Source organism: Hyperoodon ampullatus, assembly GCF_949752795.1.
Source record: "Hyperoodon ampullatus genome assembly, chromosome: 9".
Lineage (NCBI taxonomy): Eukaryota > Metazoa > Chordata > Mammalia > Artiodactyla > Ziphiidae > Hyperoodon > Hyperoodon ampullatus.
Window position 1 is genome coordinate 100,650,535 of NC_136922.1, and position 24,259 is coordinate 100,674,793.

Sequence of the window (24,259 nt, forward strand, 5' to 3'; positions counted from 1 at the left end):
CTTTAAACTTACCTACCTGGAAGACTGATGAAATTTTCAAATAGATCCTCTGACAAATGACTAAAAAATGAAGCAAAAATAAAAAACCATCATAGCCTACCATCATTATAACCTAACATAGTTTGTAGAATTATTTAATACTTTGGATAAGCAACTATATAAGAAATTGTTCTGTGACTTATGCAGTAAAGCACACATAGCTCATGTAAAATGACCAGTATTTCCTAGATTATTACTTTTGCAAATCTGGAGTTGATATAAAGTTTACCTGAAATAAGGTACCTGTTAATTGTTTGTTTCACTATGAAGTATTTCTAGTTTGTATCCAACACCCAGATTAAGAAATATAACATCAAATATAAAATTAAAGCCTAGGTATATCCCTAATCATATTCCCCTTGACTTGTTCCAGATTTTTAGAGGAAAAGCTTTCAGCTGTTCCCTGTTGAGTATGATGTTAGCTGTGGGCTTGTCCTATATGCCTTTGGAGAAATATTTTTTTTTTTTTTTTTTTTTTTTGTGGTACGCGGGCCTCTCACTGTTGTGGCCTCTCCCGTTGCGGAGCACAGGCTCCGGATGCGCAGGCTCAGCAGCCATGGCTCACGGGCCCAGCCGCTCCGCGGCATATGGGATCCTCCCAGACCGGGGCACGAACCCGTATCCTCTGCATCGGCAGGCGGACTCTCAACCACTGCGCCACCAGGGAGGCCCTGGAGAAATATTTTTTTAAATATAAGTTAATCTTCTATCTCCACAGCATTTCAGCACCTACACCATGACGATCTACTAGAACTTTCAACCCATATGCAGTTGTTATGACTGCAATCTTATACTTCACCATTCCAGACCCTTCAATTTCCAATTGATCCAGATCCCATTTACTGAATGTTTTGTCTCCAAGGTATTTGGTCTGAGCTATAAGAAGAATGAAACTGGTTTTATCACCATCTTCATATGGCTCATCCCCATTTAACCTTCATCATTCACTGAAAATGCCATGTCCTCTTGGGTCACTTCATGGCTGTCTAAAGCTGGGTTATACAGACTTTCCATGTGAACTCACAAGACCCTGTGCATATATCTGTTTTAGCACCTGTTCACAATTTCAAGCTTAATGTTTTCTCCCCTCCATTGGACTACAGGCTTGTTGAGGACAGGAACTCAAGTCTTTTTCATCCTCGTACTTCCAGAGCCTAACATCGTGCTGAAACAGATCAAAAACTCAGTAATCGTTTATGAATGTATTCATGATTTTATGACATTTCTCTTGATGTAATAACTTGTATATTGTAATTTAAAATAATATTTAAAAAGTCTAAAATAGTGTCTATATTCCCCTGCCCCCTGAAAATTAGTGGGGTGCTGTGGGGAAGACAATAAGTATTTTGACATGTCACCAAGCATACCACCACTGGGTCAAAGACATGTGTAGTGAAAAGAGCACTAAATCCAGAATTAGGGACAAAGTTTCCATTGTTTTGCCACTAACTTTTTGTATTCATTTGGTCAAGCCACTATCACTTCTGACACTTTTTTTAAATTGAAGTATAGTTGATTTACAATATTGTGTTAGTTTCAGGTGTACAGCAAAGTGATTCATATATATATATTCTTTTTCAGATTCTCTTCCATTATTGGTTATTATAAGATATTGAATATAGTTCCCTGTGCTGTACAGTAAATTCTTGTTGTATATTTTATATATAGTAGTGCATCTGTTAATCGCATACTCCTAATTTATCCCTTCCCCCACCCTTTTCCCCTTTGAGAAAGTTTGTTTTCTGTGTCTGTGAGACTGTTTCTGTTTGTAAATTAGTTCATTTGTATTTTGTTTAGATTCCACATATAAGTGATATCATGTGATACTTGTCTTTCTCTGACTCACTTCACTTAGTATGATAATCTCTAGGTCCATCCATGTTGCTGCAAATGACAATATTTCATTCTTTTTATGGCTAACATTCCATTTTATATATATATTATTTTATAATATATATATATATAATCTTCTTTAGCCATTCATTGATGCACACTTAGGTCGTTCCCATGTCTTGGCTATTGTAAGTAGTGCTGCTGTGAACATTGGGGTGCATGTATCTTTTTGAACTAGAGTTTTTGTCTTTTCCAGATATATGCCCAGGAGTGGGATTGCAGGATCATGTGGTAACTCTATTACAGTTGGTTTCTTAATCTCTAATTGAAGAGATTCAAAATGGATGCTCTCTAAAATGACATTATCTTGATACTATGTAGAACTCAAAATTTTTCACATGAGAACATGGTTTCTTTTAAATGGTAGGCTTGTTCCCTTGGCTGTGTTCTCCTGTAAGGCTGCAAACATGTAAGCAATTCTTATTGATGCTATAGCGTTTCATTGGCGATCTTTGCTCATATCTTCCTCACAGTTGAGGTTCAGTTGTTGATGTACTGAATCAGGATAATAGCTATTAAGACTTCTATGCTCAAAGAAAACCACAAACCTAGTTATCAGAATGCAGTTTATGAGATAGAGAAGAAATTTAAGGATATACAAAATTGAATTCACTAGTTTTATGCAGCAGGCCAAGTTTTACATGCAATATGGAGAACCTTAGGTGAGGCATGTATTATAGTTCAGTTCCAGCTGTGTTACTCTCAGAGTGAGAGACCCAAAGTCATTCCTGTAGAATTACTGTAATAGGTAACAGGGCTGCTCAGGGATTTGGACTACAAGTAGATGTTGCTGATGCCCGCCTAACAAGCTTTATACACCATTTTAAATTTAGGTAATTTATAATATAATATTCCCTAATTTTAAAGATCATTTCAGAGTTAATATGAATAAAGGTGTAAAAAGCTCCCAGATAGACAAATTGCTCGATAACCAGAACCATGATGCTGCTTGAAAATCAGAAACACTTAAATGCATATTCAGATGTATGGGACACAAAATTTTTTTGCGCTGGATTTAGCTCAGATTGGACTTTAATTAAAATGTGCTGTATAAAGACCTGCTCTGTACTGTGAACTTCAGATTATATATGGATAACATGGAAAAGAGTCAAAGAACAGCCATATGCATGATGAAGAAACTGGTTATATTCTGGGAGGAGTAATTCTTTGCTTTCTTCACTGGTCATTTCCTCACTTTAACGGGCCCTGGTCATAACTCCCACTGTGCCAGGAATTGAGTTCTCATGAAGTGAATTACCTGAGAATTACAGTTAGGATAAGGATATGGGGTCACTGATACAGGTAGCAGAGGGACCTTTCTAATGTACATATGTCAACACAACTAAGCTGGGTAATCTTGAGGACCCTGTAAATGCCAAGGAGAGGGATGTATTCCCACAGTATGTTCCAGATGTGTCCCAGTATTTGAAACATCATTAAATCAGCTATATGTAAAACAATGTACAATGTGACAGTTTTTAAATATGTAATTGCATGATGCGACAGATACTAAGCACTAAGTAATCACAAAGGCCATTTTCATAACACACTAATCCAAAAAGAATATTTGAAATACACTAGCTTATCAGTTGCTTCTTCATGAAAATGGACAGTGGCAGAAATTAGAAGTTTCCATACACATTAGTTTTTATTTGCATTACACACATATCTTACAATACATGCTATATAAACACACTGAATATGGGAATAAGATTTTTAATTTTTCCACTTATGATACTAGTGAAGAAAAATCTATACAGCATAACTTTCTTCTAGATGCTGGATATCAGCAAAATTGTTAATATCCATTTGTCATTTAAGATTTAATAGCTCCAAAGGAGCCATCGCAACGTGTAATATGCAAGCATTAAAAAATAATTTGCAAGATGCATCAACAGTAATTGTTTTATGCTATCAAAATAGAGCTTATATATTACCTTTTATAATGCCATGACACTGTAGAAAGTTTTAAATCTTTATAAAGATATATATATATATTATTTTTCAAACCCCTCTGAAGTATAATTTTATTGCAGCAAAGAATAGTATGTCAAAGATTAAGTTAAAGCAAACTACTTTCACTTGCTCCAAACCTTCCAAAGCCAGTGGCTTTCCATCTCACTGTAAGGTCACAATCCACTCATTCTCATTACATTTCTGCCTTCAACTTCTCCTCTCCCCTTTTGTCACTCACTGGCTTTCTTGTATACCTGAAGGACATCCGGAGTATTCCAGATTTAGAACATTTGCATTTTCATTCCCTCTGTCTGGAATACTTTTCCCCAGACATCTACATGCCTTGCTGGATAGCTACCTTATTTATTCAAATGTCACTTTCTCAGGGCTTTTATGGTTTCCTCTGTGTTAAAAAATGCAATCCCCATACACACAGCCTATCCTTCCCTTCCCTGATTTAGTTTTTCTCCTCGCCATTATCACTGGCTAACTATATATATATATATGTATTCTTTTAATTTTGCTTATTATCTGTTTTCTTTTCTCCACTAGAATGTAAGAATGTAAGCTGCAAAAATTTATGAATGCTTTTTTTTTGGCTGTGGTTTCCATGGTGCCTAGCTAGATCTGTACTGGTCATATAGTAAGTAGGTACATGATAATATTTGTTGAATGAATGAGTGGACTATAAAACAAATATAAAGATATAATGTACAGAGTTTTGATGATGAAATGTGTGTGCTGAGATGGCTGGAACTAGAGTTTAGGGTCAAGAAGTCACCAGGACCAAAATGTTAGAGATTCATCAACATTAACAAATTGGTTAGTCTTTTTAAAGTTATTGACAGAGACCATAATGGGTGATCATTTTGTTTTACTTGCTTAATTAATGTTTGCCTTTATTAACGTATTTTGTATATATAAAAGGGGGTTATGATATTTAAAGGAGGGTCAGATTAGAATGCTGTTCCATCAAAAGTTAAAGAAAGAGAGGTCTGGAACAGCGCTACAGGGCAAGGCTCTTGGTAAGGATTTGTTTTTTAAAAAAAAGAAAAAGAGAAAGAGAAAGAAACAAAGAAGGAAGGAAGGAAGGAAGGGAGGGAAAGAAAGAAGGAAGGAAGGAGGGAGGAAAAAGTAAGTGGTGTCAAACATTTGAGAATTCTGTGCCATAGACTTATTGTAACAGAAAAGTGATAGAAGTAACCTAATTCAATTAATGAATTTTTAATTAAGTGAAGGTAAATCTGAAGGTCTGGATATAAATGACAATCAGTTCGTTTTCAGAATCATGTCAGAAAGTGACAGAATTACCAAAATATATTGTAGCTTTTCTTGCTGTATCAGAGGAGCTAAAGGAAGGCAGTTCTGATCAGGCCAAAGATAAAACTGGCAAAACAACTATCTATAGAAAATGACTACAGGTGACACCATAACTGAACTTCTTTTAATCAATTTAAGAACAGCAAGCTGGGAAGTCTTCTGATAGAGAGGCATGTTGTAACAGACGAAGGGAAATTCTGGCTCAGAGGAGTGAAGTGGCCTGTCCACAGTCTCTAAGGATAGTCTTGGCAGAACTTGAACCAAAGTGATTTTTAGAAGTTCCTAGATTAAGGATTTGTATTCTGTTTATTTTTATTAATTCATTCTTCTGTTCAACTAATATTTTTGAAGACCTGCTATATGTCAATTACCATCCTAAACACATTGCATATAGCATTGAAACAATCCCTGCTTTCTTCCCTTCTAATGGTGGGAGACAGACATTTAAAAATAATTTAAATGTACCCTAAGATAGAGATAAACGTTATGGAGAAAAGCAAAGCTGGGCAGGTAGATGGAGAGCATCTGTGGTGGACTGGGACTCGGGAAGGAAAGGTTGTCACTGGAGCTCAGATCTGGAGAAAGAGTGGGCTTGAGGAAAGACGGCTCTAGATGCAGGAAAGAGCAAGTGGGAGTCTCCAAGGAGACAGAGCCAAAGGAGCGAGGGGGAGATGAGTAGGGCGGCAAGGAAGAGCCGGATCTCGGAGGGCCTTTCACTATTCTAAGAACTAGACTTTGTCTGTGAACGAGACCGGGTGCCATGTGAGGACCCTGAGCTGTGTCAAAATCTGACTTGAGCTCGAAAACCTCAGCCTGGTTGATGTGTTGAAGGTAGGCGTGAGGGTGCAAGGGTGGAAAGAGGGGACTGGTTAGAGGTTACTGTGGGATGCAGGCGAGCGGCCCTGGGGCTTCGACCAGAGCGGTGGCGGGGGTGGGGTGAGGAATGCCCAGATTCGGAAGAATTATTGAAGGTAGAGCAGGCGGGGGTCACTGACCGGCTGCAGGAGGAGGTGGAAGAAAGGGAAGAGTTGAGGGCGACTCCAAGGCTTTTGTCCTGGAACTGGACGAGTGGAGTTGCCATTTCCTGAAATAGGAAGACCTCAGGAGGGGCAAGTTCAGGACGTCTCTCATCTCTCTTCATCTAAAGCTCCCTGTCTCTCTGTCTCTCTCTCTTCTGTGTGTGTGTCTCTCTCTCTTCCTTTGTAATTTATCACTCACTCACCTGTTGAAAAACTAGACTGTATGATGTATACAGTTTTCCACAGCATGGATTTTGCTGTTTCCCTTTGGTGACATTGAACATGTTCCCCTTTGCCCTGTATTTTCTAGAAGTTGGCAGGTAGGTCTGTAAGCCTGGTGAAATTCACCTCTGAGTTTTGTCCGCACCTCTCCACAGGTAGTGCTGTGCACTTGCGCGCCCCTCCTGATCCCCAGGAGGCACGTCTCCTCTGGTTTTACTTGTTATATTAGCGACCATGAATAATACTACTTAGATCCTACTAACTTGTTAGAAGTTAAAAAATTTATCATTTAGCCTTCATTTATGAGCTGAAATATTTCCATAAAGAAAGTATTTAGTTACATTACACTTCATATAGCTAAGGTAGACTAAATGCTGGATTCTTTGCCTCTATTTACCAATATTCAAAGTAATGAGTTAGTTACCTAGCATCTTCCAAAATTAGACATTTCTTTTTTTTGTACAAACTCATGGAGTTAAATATACTTGCTGTATTTTAATTCATTGCAGGAAATTCTTATTGATGTTAATTAAAATCATCCTTCTTTGGCCCTGGGGTTTTTTGAACCACTCTCTGTCTCCAGTAGTTTGTTTCTGAAGTGACAATATGTTCCAGGCTCCTCTTATCCATTTCCAGCCCTGAATCAGCCATTTCTCTGGGGGCTTAGTTTTCTCTTAATGGAAAATGGTATTGAATAATGACAGTCTGGTGCCAGAGGTTGGTCCTTGTTTGGGGACTTTTTCAGTGGACAGAACTCAGACATATATCTACATTTTTAAAAAGATAACATCATCCTGGGTTCATAGTGATGCTTCTAATTCAAATGCAGAACCATATAGGATTTTAATTTAATCTCATCAATCTTATATATGCTTCTCCTTTTCACATATTGAAATTTTCGGGGTCCAAAACACCAAGATAATTACTTATTTACATCATCCCACATGTGTAGAGCATTTCAATAACAGAGCATGCAGTGTCTAATTATAACTGAAAGGTCAGGGTGAAAAGAATATTTGTTGACAAGATGAGTATGCATATTCTGATTAGAGCAAACAGCATGTACAAAGATCCAGAGGCTTGAGAGCACGTAGTTCATTTAGGAAGGAGCAAATACTGTTTTACGGAAGGACTGAGGGATTACAGAGCCAGGAAGGCTCTGGAGCACAATGGGCCTCGCATTCAGTGCTGCAGATATTAGAGCATCAACCAGATTCTCAGGCTATTTGGTTTCATTTTCAGGAGGTATCTTGCGTTTGTTTGTAATAAAAAATATTACTTTTCTACTCTGTCTATATAAGCAGAACTTAAGTGTGAGAAAGGGTAGGGGTTACTTTAAGTATTACTGTCCTTAGCTCTGTTCTACAGCAGTTCAGGGAAAACACCAGTGAAAGTATAGCTCACTTATTTTCTGACATTTGAAGATGCATTTGCATACTAATGACCCATTGTTGTGGCATTTTTCTCCCCACAGAGGACAAAGTATGGACCATAGTGTCTCATGATTTGCAAATGCAGACGACGGTGGTGGGCTACAACCCAGAAAAACACTCGGTGACACAGCTCATTTATAGCGCCTCCATGGACCAGATCAGTGCCATCACCAACAGCGCCGAGTATTGTGAGCAGTACATCTCCTATTTCTGCAAGATGTCCAGGTTGTTGAACACCCCAGGTAGGCTGAGAATGGAATGTTACTTTTAATTACTATCTCAGCTGGTGATTGGAATTACCTAAACAGTCCAACAGGTGTGGCTTATTATCTTAACAGTCCAGTCTTCAAAGCACGGGCAGCTGTGAAAGTAAAATATAACCACTTGTTTTTTCTTTCTGGAGAAGGAAGCTAAGAAATACTATTTTTTCAAAAAAATTCCATTTTTTCTAACTTAGCGATTTTAAAAATTTATATGCATATATGTGTGTGTGTGTGTGAGTGCTTGTAGTGCGTAATTATCAGTATTTGCTTTGGGCAAAAGTTTATCAAAGCTCCTTGTGAACTTTCAAGTAATTCCCTTTGAGTTCTTCAGTTGTCTCTAACATAGAGATGAAAGAATTCCGAAGGCTGTCTGCAGGTAAATAGCATATAGAATAGCGATAGAATTTAGAGCTGTTTGTTGTCTGTAGTCATTTAACAATATCTGTTGGTCTCAAGAAGTCTGCCCTTTTTTTTTTTCATGATGGCTTACTTTTAGCAGTGCTTCAGGACTTGTGTGTGTGTGTGTTGGGGATAAAGAAGATAGAGTTTACAAAGGGTATATTGGAAGTACCTTCACCACAAGACCCATACACTCTGGGATTCTTGGCAGTAAATTCATTATGTTGACAGCAAACTAAATCTCTTCGTCTATAGTATAACATAGAAGTAAAGCATGTGCTTTGAGTCAGAGAAACATATGTTCACACTTTTCAGCCTTGCTGCTTCTCGGATATGTGACTTTGGGGGAGTTCATTGAACTTCTCTGCCTCAGTTTCCAGTGTCTTTCAGTCAAAGAGGGATCATAATGCCTATTTCAGGATGACTGTGAGAATTTAATCAGGGAATATACTAAGTGCTCGTTATAAGGCTTGATGCACTTAAGGACTTAATAAAGAGCAAATAGTATATTGATGATTTTTTTTATTATTAAACAACTTTGGAAGTGGCATTATGTCAGAGACCAAGGGACTGCTTGATGTCCCAAATTAGTGTTGTACTGGGGCCAGTGTTGTTCAGAGTCACAGAGAAGAGTTATAAGCAGGACAGTCTATAATGTTTTGAAGATTTAAGTGCTTTTATGTGCAAAGCCTTGTGCTAAAATTACAGACAAGTATAACCTATGAACTCTAAGAAAGTAAAATCTGTAAAATATGAAAATGATTGGTTCAGACAATTAGTGCTTCTGCTATTTGGAGAAAGAAGACGTGACTGTGGCTGGGATGTTGAAGTGAAGCTTCATTAAAGAGGTCGAAAGACAATTGGAGGTTGGTGAGAGTAAACAAGAGTCTGGAAGACAGAATACGAATGATCTTTCAGGCCACAGTGAGAAGTAGTTTAGCAGAAGCAGAGTTCGTGTCAGAGAGCAATAAGAAGTAAGGTTGGAAAGTAAAAATGGGAGAAACCGTGGAGGAAATTAAATGCAATGCTGAGAGTTTTCCCTGGAGGCTCATGCTTCTCAGGCTTTAGTGTGCATGCGAATAACCTGGAGGGATTAATGAGACACAAACTGCTGGGCTTCGTTCCCTGAATTTCTGATTCAGTAGGTCTGAGGTGGGGCTCCAGAATTTTCATTTGTAATGAGTGTTTTGGACTGAATTGTGTCCCCCAGAATTCACAAGTTGAAGTCCTAATCCCTATTGTGAGCGTATTTGAGACAGGGCTTTTAGGAGATAATTAAGGTTAAATGAGGTTATACGGTTGGATTCCTAACCTGACTGAATTGGTGGTTTATAAAAAGAGGAAGAGTCAGAGCACTCTCACCGGAAACCAAACTGGCCAGTACCTTGGCCTTGGACTTAGAGCCTCCGGAACTGTAAGAAAAGAAATGTCTGTTGTTTAAGCCACTCAGCCGATGGTATTTTGCTATGGCAGCCTGAGTGTGCTAGTGCAGTGAGTTCCCGGGTGATGATGGTATTGCTGGTCTAGAGACCACTGTGAGAACCATAGCTGTGGGCAATGGAAATCCCTGAAGGTCCCTACAACTGTTCTTCTATCCACCTTCACTTATTTCAGCCTTTTGTTTTATTTTTACTGGATCCTGTTTCCAGTGCTAAGAAAAGTCAACCAACGATTATAGAAAATCCGGAGCACTAGGCACAATTAATGAATCCCATCAGCTTGTCTGCCCTCAGTTTAATGAGCGGGTGCTCCTTGTGGAAGTTCATTCCAAAGATTCCAGTCCATCAGTCTCCAGTCCTGGAGGGGATGGTGTGAGGGAAAACTGCTGACCAGAAAAATAACTTGGTACCATCAGCTTTGTTTTCTTTATTTTCTTCCATTCTTCTATTAAACTCCAAAGTCAGCTTTTTCTGTTTGAATTTTTGCTCTCGTGGTTAAAAAACACAATGCAACCTCCAAATAAGTTTATCTTACAGTTCAGGCACCAGGAGAATTAGGCTAGAGGTAAGAGAAACAATTTGCTTTTAGCAGTTCTGGTCTTGTAGTTCATTCCTTCCCTTCCCTCAATGGTACACTCTGTGCCTTCCCCCAGCCACCAAGAAGCCTCACACACTTATTACCCTCCTTTTGGAAACACAGGATGTCCAAAACCATCAGGAAACAGGATAAATTTGTTTTTAAAAATACTTCCATTACGTTTTCTCATAATAAGCTAAACACACTTCTCTTCAGCCTCCAGACACCTTTTCAGATGAAGAACTACTAAATTGAAATCAAGAGTGAATTGTTAATCTGTACAGTAAGCACACTATTTTCTTTGTGTTTGCAGACATTTGCAGGTTATTATTATACTTCCTAAACTGTGCATTGAAAATCATGTTATCATATGCTTCTTGCCTTTGGGGACACCCTCCATGTATCAAATTTTTACTCACATAGGATCGGACTTAATAAATGTTTGCTGACTGGAATGAAATGACAAATATATTGTTTTAAATATTTCCTCATTCAACCTTCAGTCAGTTGTTTTTAAACAAGTGTGTACATCAGAATTTTCAGGTTGCTCGTCACAATGCTGATTCCGTGATTCTGACTCGGGAGAACTTGGTTGGGGCACAGGAATGTTTGCTTTTAACAAACATCCATGCGTCATTCTGTGAACCGTACATTGAAAAATACCATCTTTAATTTATGGCATGAGGCCTCTCATCTTGGATTTTAAGGCGTCAGTCCTCTGTGTGGGAGAAGATTAAAGGGAATATTAGAACTTGTCTGACCAACTGAAATAAAATGGCATACATAACTACCTGTTCCTCCAGCTAAAATAAATTGGCATAGTGGTATTTTAAAAATCCTTTTCATAGACTATTGTAAAGTGAATTTCAGCCTACTCTTCTTAGGCATTTTTCATATCCCAATTTCTATTTTCAGGGTTAATTAATCTGTAGACAGCTGAGGCAAGGAAAAGGAGTGGTTGATATAGCAAGTTTTCCTGTATTCTGTATATGTCCAAGTATGAAAGAATACAATTTAATACAAATCTTTAATTTGCTATTTTAAGGAGCTGATGTTTTCTGTAATTGGTTTTCTCCCTCCTTCCTGGTAACGTTCCATTTTAAATATCCATTTACTCATTCTTAACTAAGGCTGAATTTTATTGGAACTTCTGTAGTAGTACTTGTGACATCTGTTTGAATACAAAGTATATTCATTATAGTCATGGCAATTAAAATGAATATCAATCGCTTCTCGGCCTTTTGGCTAAGATCAAGTGTAAAATGACTATCAAATGGGTTTGTAATAGCTATGTACTTAAAATGTTATTCTTTGTTTTAAGAGCCTTACCCTCAAGAGTTCATTTGGGGCTCTACAGTTGCTAATGATACTTAAGATAAAGAGTTGATTTTACATGTATATGGACCTCATTTTTATTTTGATAAATCTTTGGTTGTGCCACACCATTAGCTAACAAATGTAGATTTACCCATTAATGGTTTCTCACAACTTTTACAAGGATAGTAATATATGACTTACAATGTTATGACTTTTTAAAAAATTTATTTATTAATTTCTTTGGCTGCATTGGATCTTCATTGCTGCGCGTGGGCTGTCTCTAGTTGCAGCGAGCAGGGGCTACTCTTGGTTGCGGTGAGCGTGCTTCTCATTGCGGTGGCTTCTCTTGTTGCAGAGCACGGGCTCTAGGCACGTGGGCTTTAGTAGTTGTGGCACACGGGCTCAGTAGTTGTGGCTCACAGGCTTAGTTGCTCTGTGGTGCATGGGATCTTCCCGGACCAGGGTTCAAACCCGTGTCCCCTGCATTGACAGGCAGATTCTTAACCACTGTGCCACCAGGAAAGTTCCATCACTTCTTTTTTTTTTTATATACATTTATTTATTTTATTTATTTGTTTTTGGCTGCATTGGGTCTCCGTTGCTGTGCGTGGGCTTTCTCCAGTTGCTGCGAGCAGGGGGCTACTCTTCATTGCGGTGCCCGGGATTCCCATTGCGGTGGCTTCTTTTGTTGCGGAGCAAGGGTTCTATGTGCACGGGCTTCAGTAGTTGTGGCACACAGGCTCAGTAGTTGTGGCTCACAGGCTCTAGAGTGCAGGCTCAGTAATTGCGGTGCACACACGGGCTTAGCTGCTCCGTAGCATATGGGATCTTCCCAGACCAGGGCTCGAACCCATGTCCCCTGCATTGGCAGGTGGCTTCTCAACCACTGAGCCACCAGGGAAGTCCCCCATCACTTCTTTTTATTACTACAAAATTTTTAAATGGAATCAATTTTAAGTAATGCTTTTGCCTTTCTTTGTGGTGATATCTATCCTTGCAATGTAACTATTAATTCACTTGTCCTTAATCAACTTTACAAAAGACACAGAGCAAAGACAAGTTTATTTTATTTCATACCAATTTGAAAATAAACAAATTAATTCTACCCAAATGGAAAAAACAAACAAACAACCATTAATAGCTATCCAAAACCACAAGGATGTTAACATGTTTTATATTTATATCCCCAGAACTGCAAATATACTGATACCTGAACTTAATGAAAGGCAGAAATCTTTAAACAGTGAAATCTACTTATGAAAATAAATACCTCAAGAACTTAAATTTGATAAATTAGACACCAGGAGAAAGTATATTAGATCCCAGTTGAGTCAAGACTTAGTCAACAATCCTAATGCTTTTAAATGGCAAAAATATTTCTCTATATTTGGATAAGACCTATTAGCCTGATTTTAAATGCTTATTTGTGTATTTTAGATGCACTGTTGTCATGTATTTATTTTATAAAACTTTATACTTTCTAATTAAGCATTTTCTTCTGAAGTATTTATTCCTTACATATATAAATATTTAATTATAGAGATATAAAGTTGATATGTTTCCTATTTTTCTGACTATATTTAGTGTTGATTTCATTTGTTCCCAGTGTTTTTCATTGTGCCATGTAGTTTTGTTCTCATAAGTCATAGTTTTATTGCTTCTTTTTTGGAAAGAAACAGTATAAATTATCCATACTTTTGGGTAGTTTACTATTAGATTTTGTATCTGTTGAAAAGGAGTTATGTTCACAATTTTTACCTGTTAAGTAAGCTGTGTAAAATTCAATATACTTTAATGATACTGAACTGTGATTTAGTGGCATCCAAAAGACAAGAAAACATGAGTCTGGCATTGTAACTTATAACCTATTTTTAGAAAAAAATTCTAAACTTCGGTGAAGCTATCAAAAAAGTGAATTTTCAGCTTGTGATGTGCATTATAAGAAACTATGATGTTTAACTCTTGAAACAACGTAGATAAAACATTGCTCAACTGCAAGTAAAGACTGGCATTTTCCGTGAATGAGTTTCATTGTGACTAGTCAGTATGTTAATCAAAAGATTAATCATTTATCTACTTAATCATTATGTTAAATAATGGTAATGAAATTGGAGGATACAATTAAATGGGACAAGCAATGAAGATAGTAATAACTAAAAGGTAAAATTAGAAAATTAAATCTAGCAATATTCTACACCCAGGCAACTGGCATCTTCATAGAGGACCCTGTAGTTAAAAGGGACAGAATGGTCACAGGGGAGAGTAGCGACTATTTCAGCAGTGTGGGTAGGAGTTGATCAAAGTCTCGGCTGGAATAATGGATGAGATAATCCATATATATGTATTGTTTCTTGTGTATCAGGAATTGTGATATGTAGGCTGAGATGTGAAGGATTCATTTGAGTTAACTAAGAAGAAAAATGGCAGGGGGACATCTAGGTTTGAGATGTGAGAATGTGCAGTAATTCTGAGATACAGGTCAAGGAACACAGGACTTTGAAGGAAATGAGAGAGGTCAGAGGGGCTGCAGCAGAGAACGTGAGGGTGGGTGAGAGAGAGGAAAGCAGACGTGAGGAGATCGGTCCAGAGTCTCTGAGTGATGGTTAGGGTTTCACTCCAAGGGCAAAGGAAATGGTTGTAAGTACGGGTATTCTGGCTGTGATGAGGAGGATAGAATCCAGGAAGGGCAGAGTCTGTATGATGGACCATCTGGTACAATGTCACAGGGGTACAGAGGAGACTGGATGATCTGTAGGGTCACTGGGAATTAGGAGGAAAGACGGTTTTAAGTTTAGATAGTAGAATGAACAGGATCTGTGATTGCGTATATGCAGAGTAACTTTAGGGGAAGGGAAAATGCAGTCTTCCCATGTACCCAGGGGTAAAGGTCAAATGGATGACTATGAACAGTTGTAAAGCCTTCACAAGATGACTCAAAGAGGTCATGGGAGGTGCAAGAAAAGAACAGAAGGAAAGAAAATACTAATCTGAAAAAGTAATTTAAGGAGTGGATGCTGCTAACTAAAGGGACTCAAAAGTAGTGATCAGAGCAGTAGGAAGAGAATCAAATTAGAAAAGCCTTATAATTGGGAAGCTAAGGGAAATGTGTGTTTAACAATCAACAGGTGAAAAACAAAAACAGGAAAACTGAGATGTGGTCGGTGGTGAGACATCAAAGAAGGAAGTCAGCTTTGGCTTTGGCTGTTGCGAGGCCACTGGAGTTTCACATCTGTGGGGTCTGCTGGGTGCAGCCACTGAAGAATGAATGGCAAAAGGAAACAAGTGAAGGTTTTCAAAAAGTTCCATGGTAAAGGGATGGCTATATAGAGGATTGCTGCTTAACCGGAAGGCAGAGCCCAAGTGAGGGTTTGGGGTTTTTAAGGATAAGGGAGTTATGAGTAAGTTTATAAATGTAGGAGGCAGTGTAGAGGCTAAAGCTAAAGGTATAAGACAGATAAGGAACGTAATAGATCCCACGAAAGAAAAGAGAGTATGGAATTTGCCTTGGCAAAGAATGAACACCTGCTCTGAGAAAGGAAGTAAAGAAAAAGGTAGAGATTTCCATTAAATTCTATTGACCAATACCATCCTTGACATTTTATCTCATTTAACTATCAAATTATGCAAAGTAGATTTTATTATCTCCATTTTGCAAACACAGGGCTCAAAGAGGTGAATAAACTCACTGAACATCACTACAGCTGGAAGCAGGCAAGCTGGGGTTCAAATGCAAATCTGCCCTACTATAAACGCTTTTTTCTGACACATTAAGAGTGTGTAAACATGTAGAGAGGTCAGTGTGCTGCCACCAAAGTGAGGGTAGAACTAAGCCCAGCAGTATCTGTACGCACCCCATCTCTTCAACCACCATCAAAGGACATTTCCCCTCTTGGCATTTACTTTTTCTGTCTATGATTAGAAATACTCTTTGTCAAGTGGCCTTGGGTCAAATCCAATATTTTGATTAATAAATTAATCTTAAGGTCAGATTTATTGAGGATAGCTTGTCTGACTTCTACTAAAAGTGTACTCATTTTAAGTTGCCAACATTTTGAGCTTTAAGGTGAGACTTTGAAGAACATTGACCTTCTATAGCATGATAAAGATTGTTTTTATTGCTGCCATTTTATTTTGTGAGTGCCTATATGTGTGTAGCTTCATTTTTTAATGACTAAAATAGAAATAAATGAGAACTTTGAAGTAATCCTATATCACTCTGTAGAATTTGAAAATTGTCTCTTCGTGTGCTTAAATCAAACTTTTTTGGTTGTACATAATCTTTATAATTATACATTTTAATGACATCATAAAGTGAGGATAAACCTAATTGCTCAGATTCGATAAATTATGTTTTTATTAATCATTTTTAATTGAAGTATAGTTAATGTACAGTATATTAGTTTCAGGTTTATAGCAAAGTGAGTCAGTTATATATACTTATATATATATATATTCATTCATATATATATATTCTTCTTCAGATTCTTTTCCATTATAGGTTATTATAAGATATTGAATATAGTTCCCTGTGCTATACAGTAGGTCCTTGTTGGTTATCTATTTTATATATAGTAGTGTGTATTTGTTAATCCCAAACTCCTAATTTACCTATTCCACCCCCCACACTATCCCTTTTGGTAACCATAAGTTTGTTTTCTATGTCTGTGAGTCTATTTCTGTTTTGTAAATAAGTTCATTTATATCATTTTTTAAGATTCCACATATAAGTGATATCATGATATTTGTCTTTCTCTATCTGACTTACTTTAATTAATAAGATAACCTCTAGGTCCATCCATGTTGCTGCACATGGCATTATTTCGTTGTTCTTTATGGCTGAATAATTTTCCATTGTGTATATATACCACATCCTCTTTATTCATTCATTTGTTGATGGACACTTAGGTTGCTTCCGTGCCTTGGCTATTGTAAATAGTGATGCTTTGGGGTGCATGTATCTTTTTTAATTAGAGTTTTCTCTGGATATATGCCCAGGAATGGGATTGCAGGATCATATGGTAACTCTATTTTTGGTTTTTTAAGGAACAGTATGGATACTGTTCTCCATAGATGCTGCACCAGTTTACATTCCCAGCAACAATGTAGGAGGGTTCCTTTTTCTCCATGTCTTCTCCAGCATTTATTATTTGTAGACTTTTTAATCATGGCCATTCTGACTGGTGTGAGGTGATACCTCATTGTAGTTCTGATTTGCATTGCTCTAATAATTAGTGATGTTGAGCATCTTTTCATGTGCCTGTTGGCCATCTGTATGTCTTCTTTGGAGAAATGTCTAATTAGGTCTTCTGCTCATTTTTTGATTGGGTTGTTTGTTTTTTTGATATTAATCTGTATGAGCTGTTTGTATATTTTGGAAATTTATCCCTTGTTGGTACCATCGTTAGCAAATATTTTCTCCCATTCCGTACATTGTCATTTCATTTTGCTTCTGGTTTCCTTTGCTGTGCAAAAGCTTTTGAGTTTAATTAGGTCTTATTTGTTTATTTTTGTTTTTATTTCCATCACTCTAGGAGACGGATACAAAAAAATATTGCTGTGATTTATGTCAAAGTGTGTTCTGCCTACGTTTTCCTCTATGAGTTTTATAGTATCCAGTCTTACATTTAGGTCTTTAATCCATTTTGTGTTTATTTTTGTATATGGTGTTAGAGAATGTTCTAATTTCATTATTTTACATGTAGCTGTCCCATTTTCCTAGCACCACTTGTTAAAGAGATTGTCTTTTCTCCATTGTATATCCTTGCCTCCTTTGTCATAGATTAACTGACCATAGGCGTGTGGGTTTACTTCTGGACTTTCTATCCTGTTCCATTGATCTATATGTCTTTTTTGTGTCAGTAGTATATTGTAGCTTTGTAGTATTGTCTGAAGTCAGCAAGCCTGATTCCTCCAGGTCCATTCAAAATACCTGTCTTAAACAGGATATTGAAAGAAAAGAGAGTTTTACTATAAAAATATCTTGGAAATATCTAGAGTATTATTGAGAAATTACTCAGTTATTTATTCAGCAACATTTATTGAATACAAAATACTCTGCTGGATGCTATGAGAATACAAGGAAGGCAAAGATAATACTTTTTAAATAACATTTGCCTCAGCTTTACTCTAAGTCCTTTCAACTGATAGAATCAACCCATCCAGATTATCTGGCATAACCACTCTTATTTAAAGTCAATTGATAATAGACTTTAATGATATCTATAAAATACCTACATGGCAACACCTAGGCTAGTGTTTGGTTTAATGACTGGGCACCTAAGCCTAGCTAAGTTGATACATAAAATTGACCAGCAAACATTATTTTTTAAATGGACAACAGAGAAATTCTAGAGTAGCAGTGATTTATTCTCTCAGTTGTGCAACGTGTACCTCTCTATGGCATCAGACAGGTGAGACAACGTGTTAGAGGTGTTGAGGGATATTTTATTCTCATATCTCTCCATTTCTGATGAGGGCACATTTGAGCCTGGTGTCAAGTTGCCAAATGAAATATCATTTTATATGGTTACAGCAATGACAATTTGAATGAATCAAGTAGATAACTTTAGTCAGGAAGATAAGTCAAAGAAAAGATTTTCCTGTTCTCTGTGTTGCTTCAGAAAAAACCTGTAGACACCTCTGTTTCACATTTTAACCAAATTGGCATATGTCCACCAGGTATATGGCATTATTAACTCATTATCCACTCAGAATTCTGTCTAGAGTCAAGCATCTCCATAGATCCAAATAAGAACACTCTATATCCATAACCTTAGAAAAGCTGCAAAATACTTCTATCACCCCATCAACATTATTTTGCAGTTTTGTTGTTGTTTACTCATAATTGAATCAAATCCCATCGCCATGCAAAGTAAAGGAAATGTTAAAGAAGTTCAAAGAAATAAAATTAAAACTCATCTTTATGCATTTCTGTGTAGAATTGGATATGGACGAAATAATAGATAAATTTTATTTTGAAGACTGTATGTTTGGTAGGTTGTTATCTTCCCATCAGGGAGTGACAAAACTTCTCTAAAATACTAAGTCACCCGAATAGCAGCTGGATTCTAATTACTCTGTTGTGTTTGCTTACTATTTGCCAAAACCAGCAACTGGTAGTTTTTATGACAGTGAATAATGTTGCAGAGTGATAGTTGACTAGGAATGCCACAGCCACTTTGACCTTCACCTCATATTTTAAATTCTCTTGAAGAAATGATGACTCTTTCTTTCTCTTGGTATTGGATCTGGCGTTCAGGCTAAATATATTGTTACCTATATAGTTGGATAAATAATACTTAAAAATAATTATCTCCAAATTAGATAATGATATAAATGGAGGGGAAATGGCATTAGTATTAAACATTTACCATGGGCATTTACATATATTGGCTCATTCAGTCCACCCCCAAAACTTTGCAAGTTATATATCACAGATTCATTTCATAACTGAAGAAACAACTTCAGAGGGGTTAATTAACTCACCACAGGAAAAACGGTAAATATTGTGATAAGCGTCCAAACCAAGATTAAACTCTAGGCTTATGTGCCTCTAGAACTCATGTATTTTCTAACAAAATATTTAAAAAAATAAAAGGGAGGAAGAGGAGGAAAGGAGAAGTGGTAGGGGAGAGGCAGAGAGATGGGAGAGAGAGAGAGAAGGAAAGATAAAAACAAAATGGGGAGAGTATGTACTGAAGATGGCGGAGTAGAAGGACATGCACTCACTCCATCTTGCGAGAGCACCAGAACCACAGCTAACTGCTGAACAATCATCAACAGAAAGACACTGGAACACACCAAAAAAGATACCCCACATCCAAAGACAAATGAGAAGCCACAGTGAGATGGTAGGAGGGGCGCAATCACAATAAAATCAAATCCCATAACCACTGGGTGGGCCACTCACAAACTGGAAAACAATTATACCACAAGAGTCCACCCACTGGAATGAAGATTCTGAGCCCCATGTCAGGCTTCCCAACCTGGGGGTCTGGCAACAGGAGGAGGAATCCCCAGAGACTCGGACTTTGAAGGCCAGCAGGATTTGATTTCAGGACTTCAACAGGACTGGGGGGAAACAGAGACTCCAGGCTTGGAGGGCACACACAACAAAGTAGTGTGCACACCAGGCCCCTTGGGGGGAAGGATCAGTGACCTCACAGGACACTGAACCAGACCCTACCTGCTAGTTTTGGAGGGTCTCCTGCAGAGGCAGGGGGTGGCTGTGGCTCACCAAGGGGACAAGGACACGGGCAGCAGAAGATCTGGGAAGTACTCATTTGATGAGATCGCTCCCAGAGTCCGCCATTAGCCCCACCAAAGAACCTGTAGGCTCCAGTGCTGGGTCACCTCAGGCCAAACAACCAACAGGGAGGAAAACAGCCCCACCCATCAGCAGACAAGCAGATTAAAGTTTTACTGAGCTCTGCCCACCAGAGCAACACCCATGTCTACTCACCACCAGTCCCTCCCATCAGGAAGCTTGCACAAGCCTCTTAGATAGCCTCATCCACCAGAAAGCAGACAGCAGAAGCAAGAAGAACTACAATCCTGCAGCCTGCAGAACGAAAACCACAATCACAGAAAGAGAGACAAAAGGAAAAGGCAGAGGACTATGTCCCAGATGAAGGAACAAGATAAAACACTAGAAAAACAAGTAAATGAAGTGGAGATAGGCAACCTTCCAGAAAAAGAATTCAGAATAATGATAGTGAAGATGATCCAGGACCTTGGAAAAAGAATGGAGGCAAAGATTGAGAAGATGAAAGAAATGTTTAACAAAGACCTAGAAAAAGTAAAGAACAAACACCTAGAAGGATTAAAGAACAAACAGAGATGAACAATACAATAACTGAAATGAAAAATACACTAAAAGGAATCAATAGCAGAATAACTGAGGCAGAAGAACAGATAAGTGACCTGGAAGAGAGAATGGTGGAAATCACTGCCATGGAACAGAATAAATGAAAATAAATAAAGACTGCCTAAGAGACCTCTGGGACAACGTTAAACACACCAACATTCGCATTATAGGTGTCGCAGAAGGAGGAGAAGAGAAAGAGAAAGGACCCGAGAAAATATTTGAAGAGATTATAGTCAAAAACTTCCCTCACATGGGAAAGGAAATAGCCACCCAAGTCCAGGAAGGGCAGAGAGTCCCAGGCAGGATAAACTCAAGGAGAAACTTGCCCAGATACATAGTAATCAAACTGACAAAAATTAAAGATGAAGAAAAATTATTAAAAGCAACAAGGGAAAAACCACAAATAACATACAAGGGAAATCCCGTAAGGTTAAGAGCTGATTTCTCAGCAGAAATTCTGCAAGCCAGAAGGGAGTGGTACAATATATTTAAAATAATGAAAGGAAAGAACCTACAACCAAGATTACTCTTCCCGGCAAGGATCTCATTCAGATTCAATGGAGAAATCAAAAGCTTTACAGACAAGCAAAAGCTAAGAGAATTCAGCACCACTAAAGCAGCTCTATAATAAATGCTAAAGGAACTTCTCTAAGTGGGAAACACAAGAGAAGAAAAGGACCTACAAAAACAAACCCAGAGCAATTAAGAAAATGGTAATAGGAACATACATGCCAATAATTACCTTAAATGTGAATGGATTAAATGCTCCAACCAAAAGACACAGACTGGCTGAACGGTTACAAAAACAAGACACATCTATATGCAGTCTACAAGAGACCCACTTCAGACCTAAGGACAAATACAGACTGAAAATGAGGGGATGGAAAAAGATATTGAATGCAAATGGAAATCAAAAGAAAGCTGGAGGGCTTTCCTGGTGGCTCAGTGGTTGAGAGTCCGCCTGCCAATGCAGGGGACACGGGTTCGTGCCCCAGTCCGGGAAGATCCCACATGCCGCGGAGTGGCTGGGCCCGTGAGCCATGGCCACTGAGCCTGCACGTCTGGAGCCTGTGCTCCTCGGCGGGAGAGGCCACAACGGTGAGAAGCCCGCGTACCACAAAAAAAAAAAAAAAAAAAAGAAAGCTGGAGTAGCAGTCCTCATATCAGATAAAATAGACTTTAAAATCAAGAATGTTACAAGAGACAAGGACACTACATAATGATCAAGGGCTCAATCCAAGAAGTTATAACAATTATAAATATATATGCAGCCAACATAGGAGTACCTCAATACATAAGGCAAAGGCTAACAGCTATAAAAGGGGAAATGGAAGTAGCAAAATAATAATAGGGGACTTTAACACCTCACTTACACCAATGGACAGATCATGAAGACAGAAAATTAATAAGGAAACACAGGCTTTAAATTACACAATAGACCAGATAGATTTAATTGATACTTACAGGACATTCCATTTGAAAACAGCAGATTACACTTTCTTCTCAAGTGCGCATGGAATATTCTCCAGGATAGATTACATCTTGAGTCACAAATCAGGCCTTGGTAAGTTTAAGAAAATTGAAATCATATCAAGCACCTTTATGACCACAACGAGATTAGAAATACTTCTATGAGATTAGAGATTAGAAATAAATTAGCTATGGGATTAGAAATAAATTACAGGAAAAAAAAGTAAAAAACACAAACACATGGAGGCTAAACAATACACTACTGAATGACCAAGAGATCACTGAAGAAATCAAAGAGGAAGTTAAAAAATACCTAGACACAAATGACAATGAAAACACGATGAGCCAAAAGCTATGGGATGAAGCAAAAGCAGTTGTAATAGGGGAGTTTATAGCAATACATTCCTACCTCAGAAAACAAGAAAAGTTTCAAATAAACAATCTAACCTTACACCTAAAGGAACTAGAGAAAGAAGAACAAACATAACCCAAAGTTACTAGAAGGAAAGAAACCATAAGGATCAGAGCAGAAATATATGAAATAGAAGCAAACAAAACATAGCAAAGATCAATAAAACTAAAAGGTGTTTCTTTGAGAAGATAAACAAAATTGATAAACCATTAGCCAGACTCATCAAGAAAAAGAGGGAGAGGACTCAAATCAATAAAATTCAAAATGAAAAAGGAGAAGTTACAACAGATACCGCAGAGATACAAAGCATCCTAAGAGACTACTACAAGCAACTGTATGCCAATAAAATGGACAGTCTGTAAGAAATGGACATATTCTTAGGTATAACCTTCCAAGACTGAAGCAGGAAGAAATAGAAAATATGAACAGACCAATCGCAAGTAATGAAATTGAAACTGTGATTTAAAATCTTCCAACAAACAGAAGTCCAGGACCAGATATCTTCACAGGTGAATTCTATCAAACATTTATAGAAGAGCTAACACCCATCCTTCACAGACTCTTCCAAAAAATTGCAGACGAAGGAACACTCCCAAACTCATTCTACAAGGCCATCACCCTGATACCAAAACCAGACAAAGATACTACAAAAAAAGGAAATTACAGACCAACATTACTGATGAATATAGATGCAAAAATCCTCAGCAAAATACTAGCAAACAGAATGCAACAACATATTAAAAGGATCATACACCATGATCAAGTGGGATTTATCCCAGTGATGCAAGGATTCTTCAATATAGGCAAATCAATCAATGTGATACACCATATTAACAAATTGAAGAATAAAAACCTATAATCATCTGAATAGGTGCAGGAAAAGCTTTTGACAAAATTCAACACCCATTTATGATAAAAACTCTCCAGAAAGTGGGCATAGAAGGAACCTACCTCAACATAATAAAGGCCATATATGACGAACTCACAACAAACATCATTCTCAATGGTGAAAAACTGAAAGCATTTCCTCTAAGATCATGAACAAGACAAGGATGTCCATTCTAGCCACTGTTATTCAACATAGTTTTGGACATCCTAGCCACGGCAATCAGAGAAGAAAAAGAAATAAAAGGAATAGAAATTGGAAAAGAAGAAGTAAAACTGTCACTGTTTGCAGATGACATGATACTATACATAGAAAATCCTAAAGATGCTACCAGAAAACTACTAGAGCTAATCAATGAATCTGGTACCATAGCAGGTTACAAAATTAACGCACAGAAATCTCTTGCATTCCTATATACTAACAACGAAAGATCAGAAAGAGAAATTAAGGAAACAATCCCATTCACCACTGCAACAAAAAGAAAAAAATACCTAGGAATAAAGCTACCTGAGGAGGTAAAAGACCTGGAGTCAGAAAACTATAAGATACTGATGAAAGAAATCAAAGATGACATAAGCAGATGGAAAGATACACCATGTTCTTGGATTGGCAGAATCAATATTGTGAAAATGACTATACTACCCAAAGCAATCTACAGATGCGATGCAATCCCTATCAAATTACCAATGGCATTTTTTACAGAACTAGCACAAAAAATCTTAAAATTTGTTTGGAGACACGAAAGACA

General features: G+C 37.7%; 1 protein-coding gene across 1 annotated transcript in view; it reads left to right on the top strand.

Annotated features, from left to right (window-relative positions):
• CNTNAP2 (contactin associated protein 2) overlaps positions 1-24,259 on the top strand; it is a gene marked incomplete at both ends in the record, with an annotated part of 2,063,650 nt that overhangs the window by 1,371,923 nt on the left and 667,468 nt on the right. The window contains one exon of the mRNA XM_079711872.1: positions 7,924-8,124. Coding sequence (XP_079567998.1) covers positions 7,924-8,124 — 201 coding nt within the window. The remainder of the gene's footprint in view (positions 1-7,923; positions 8,125-24,259) is intronic.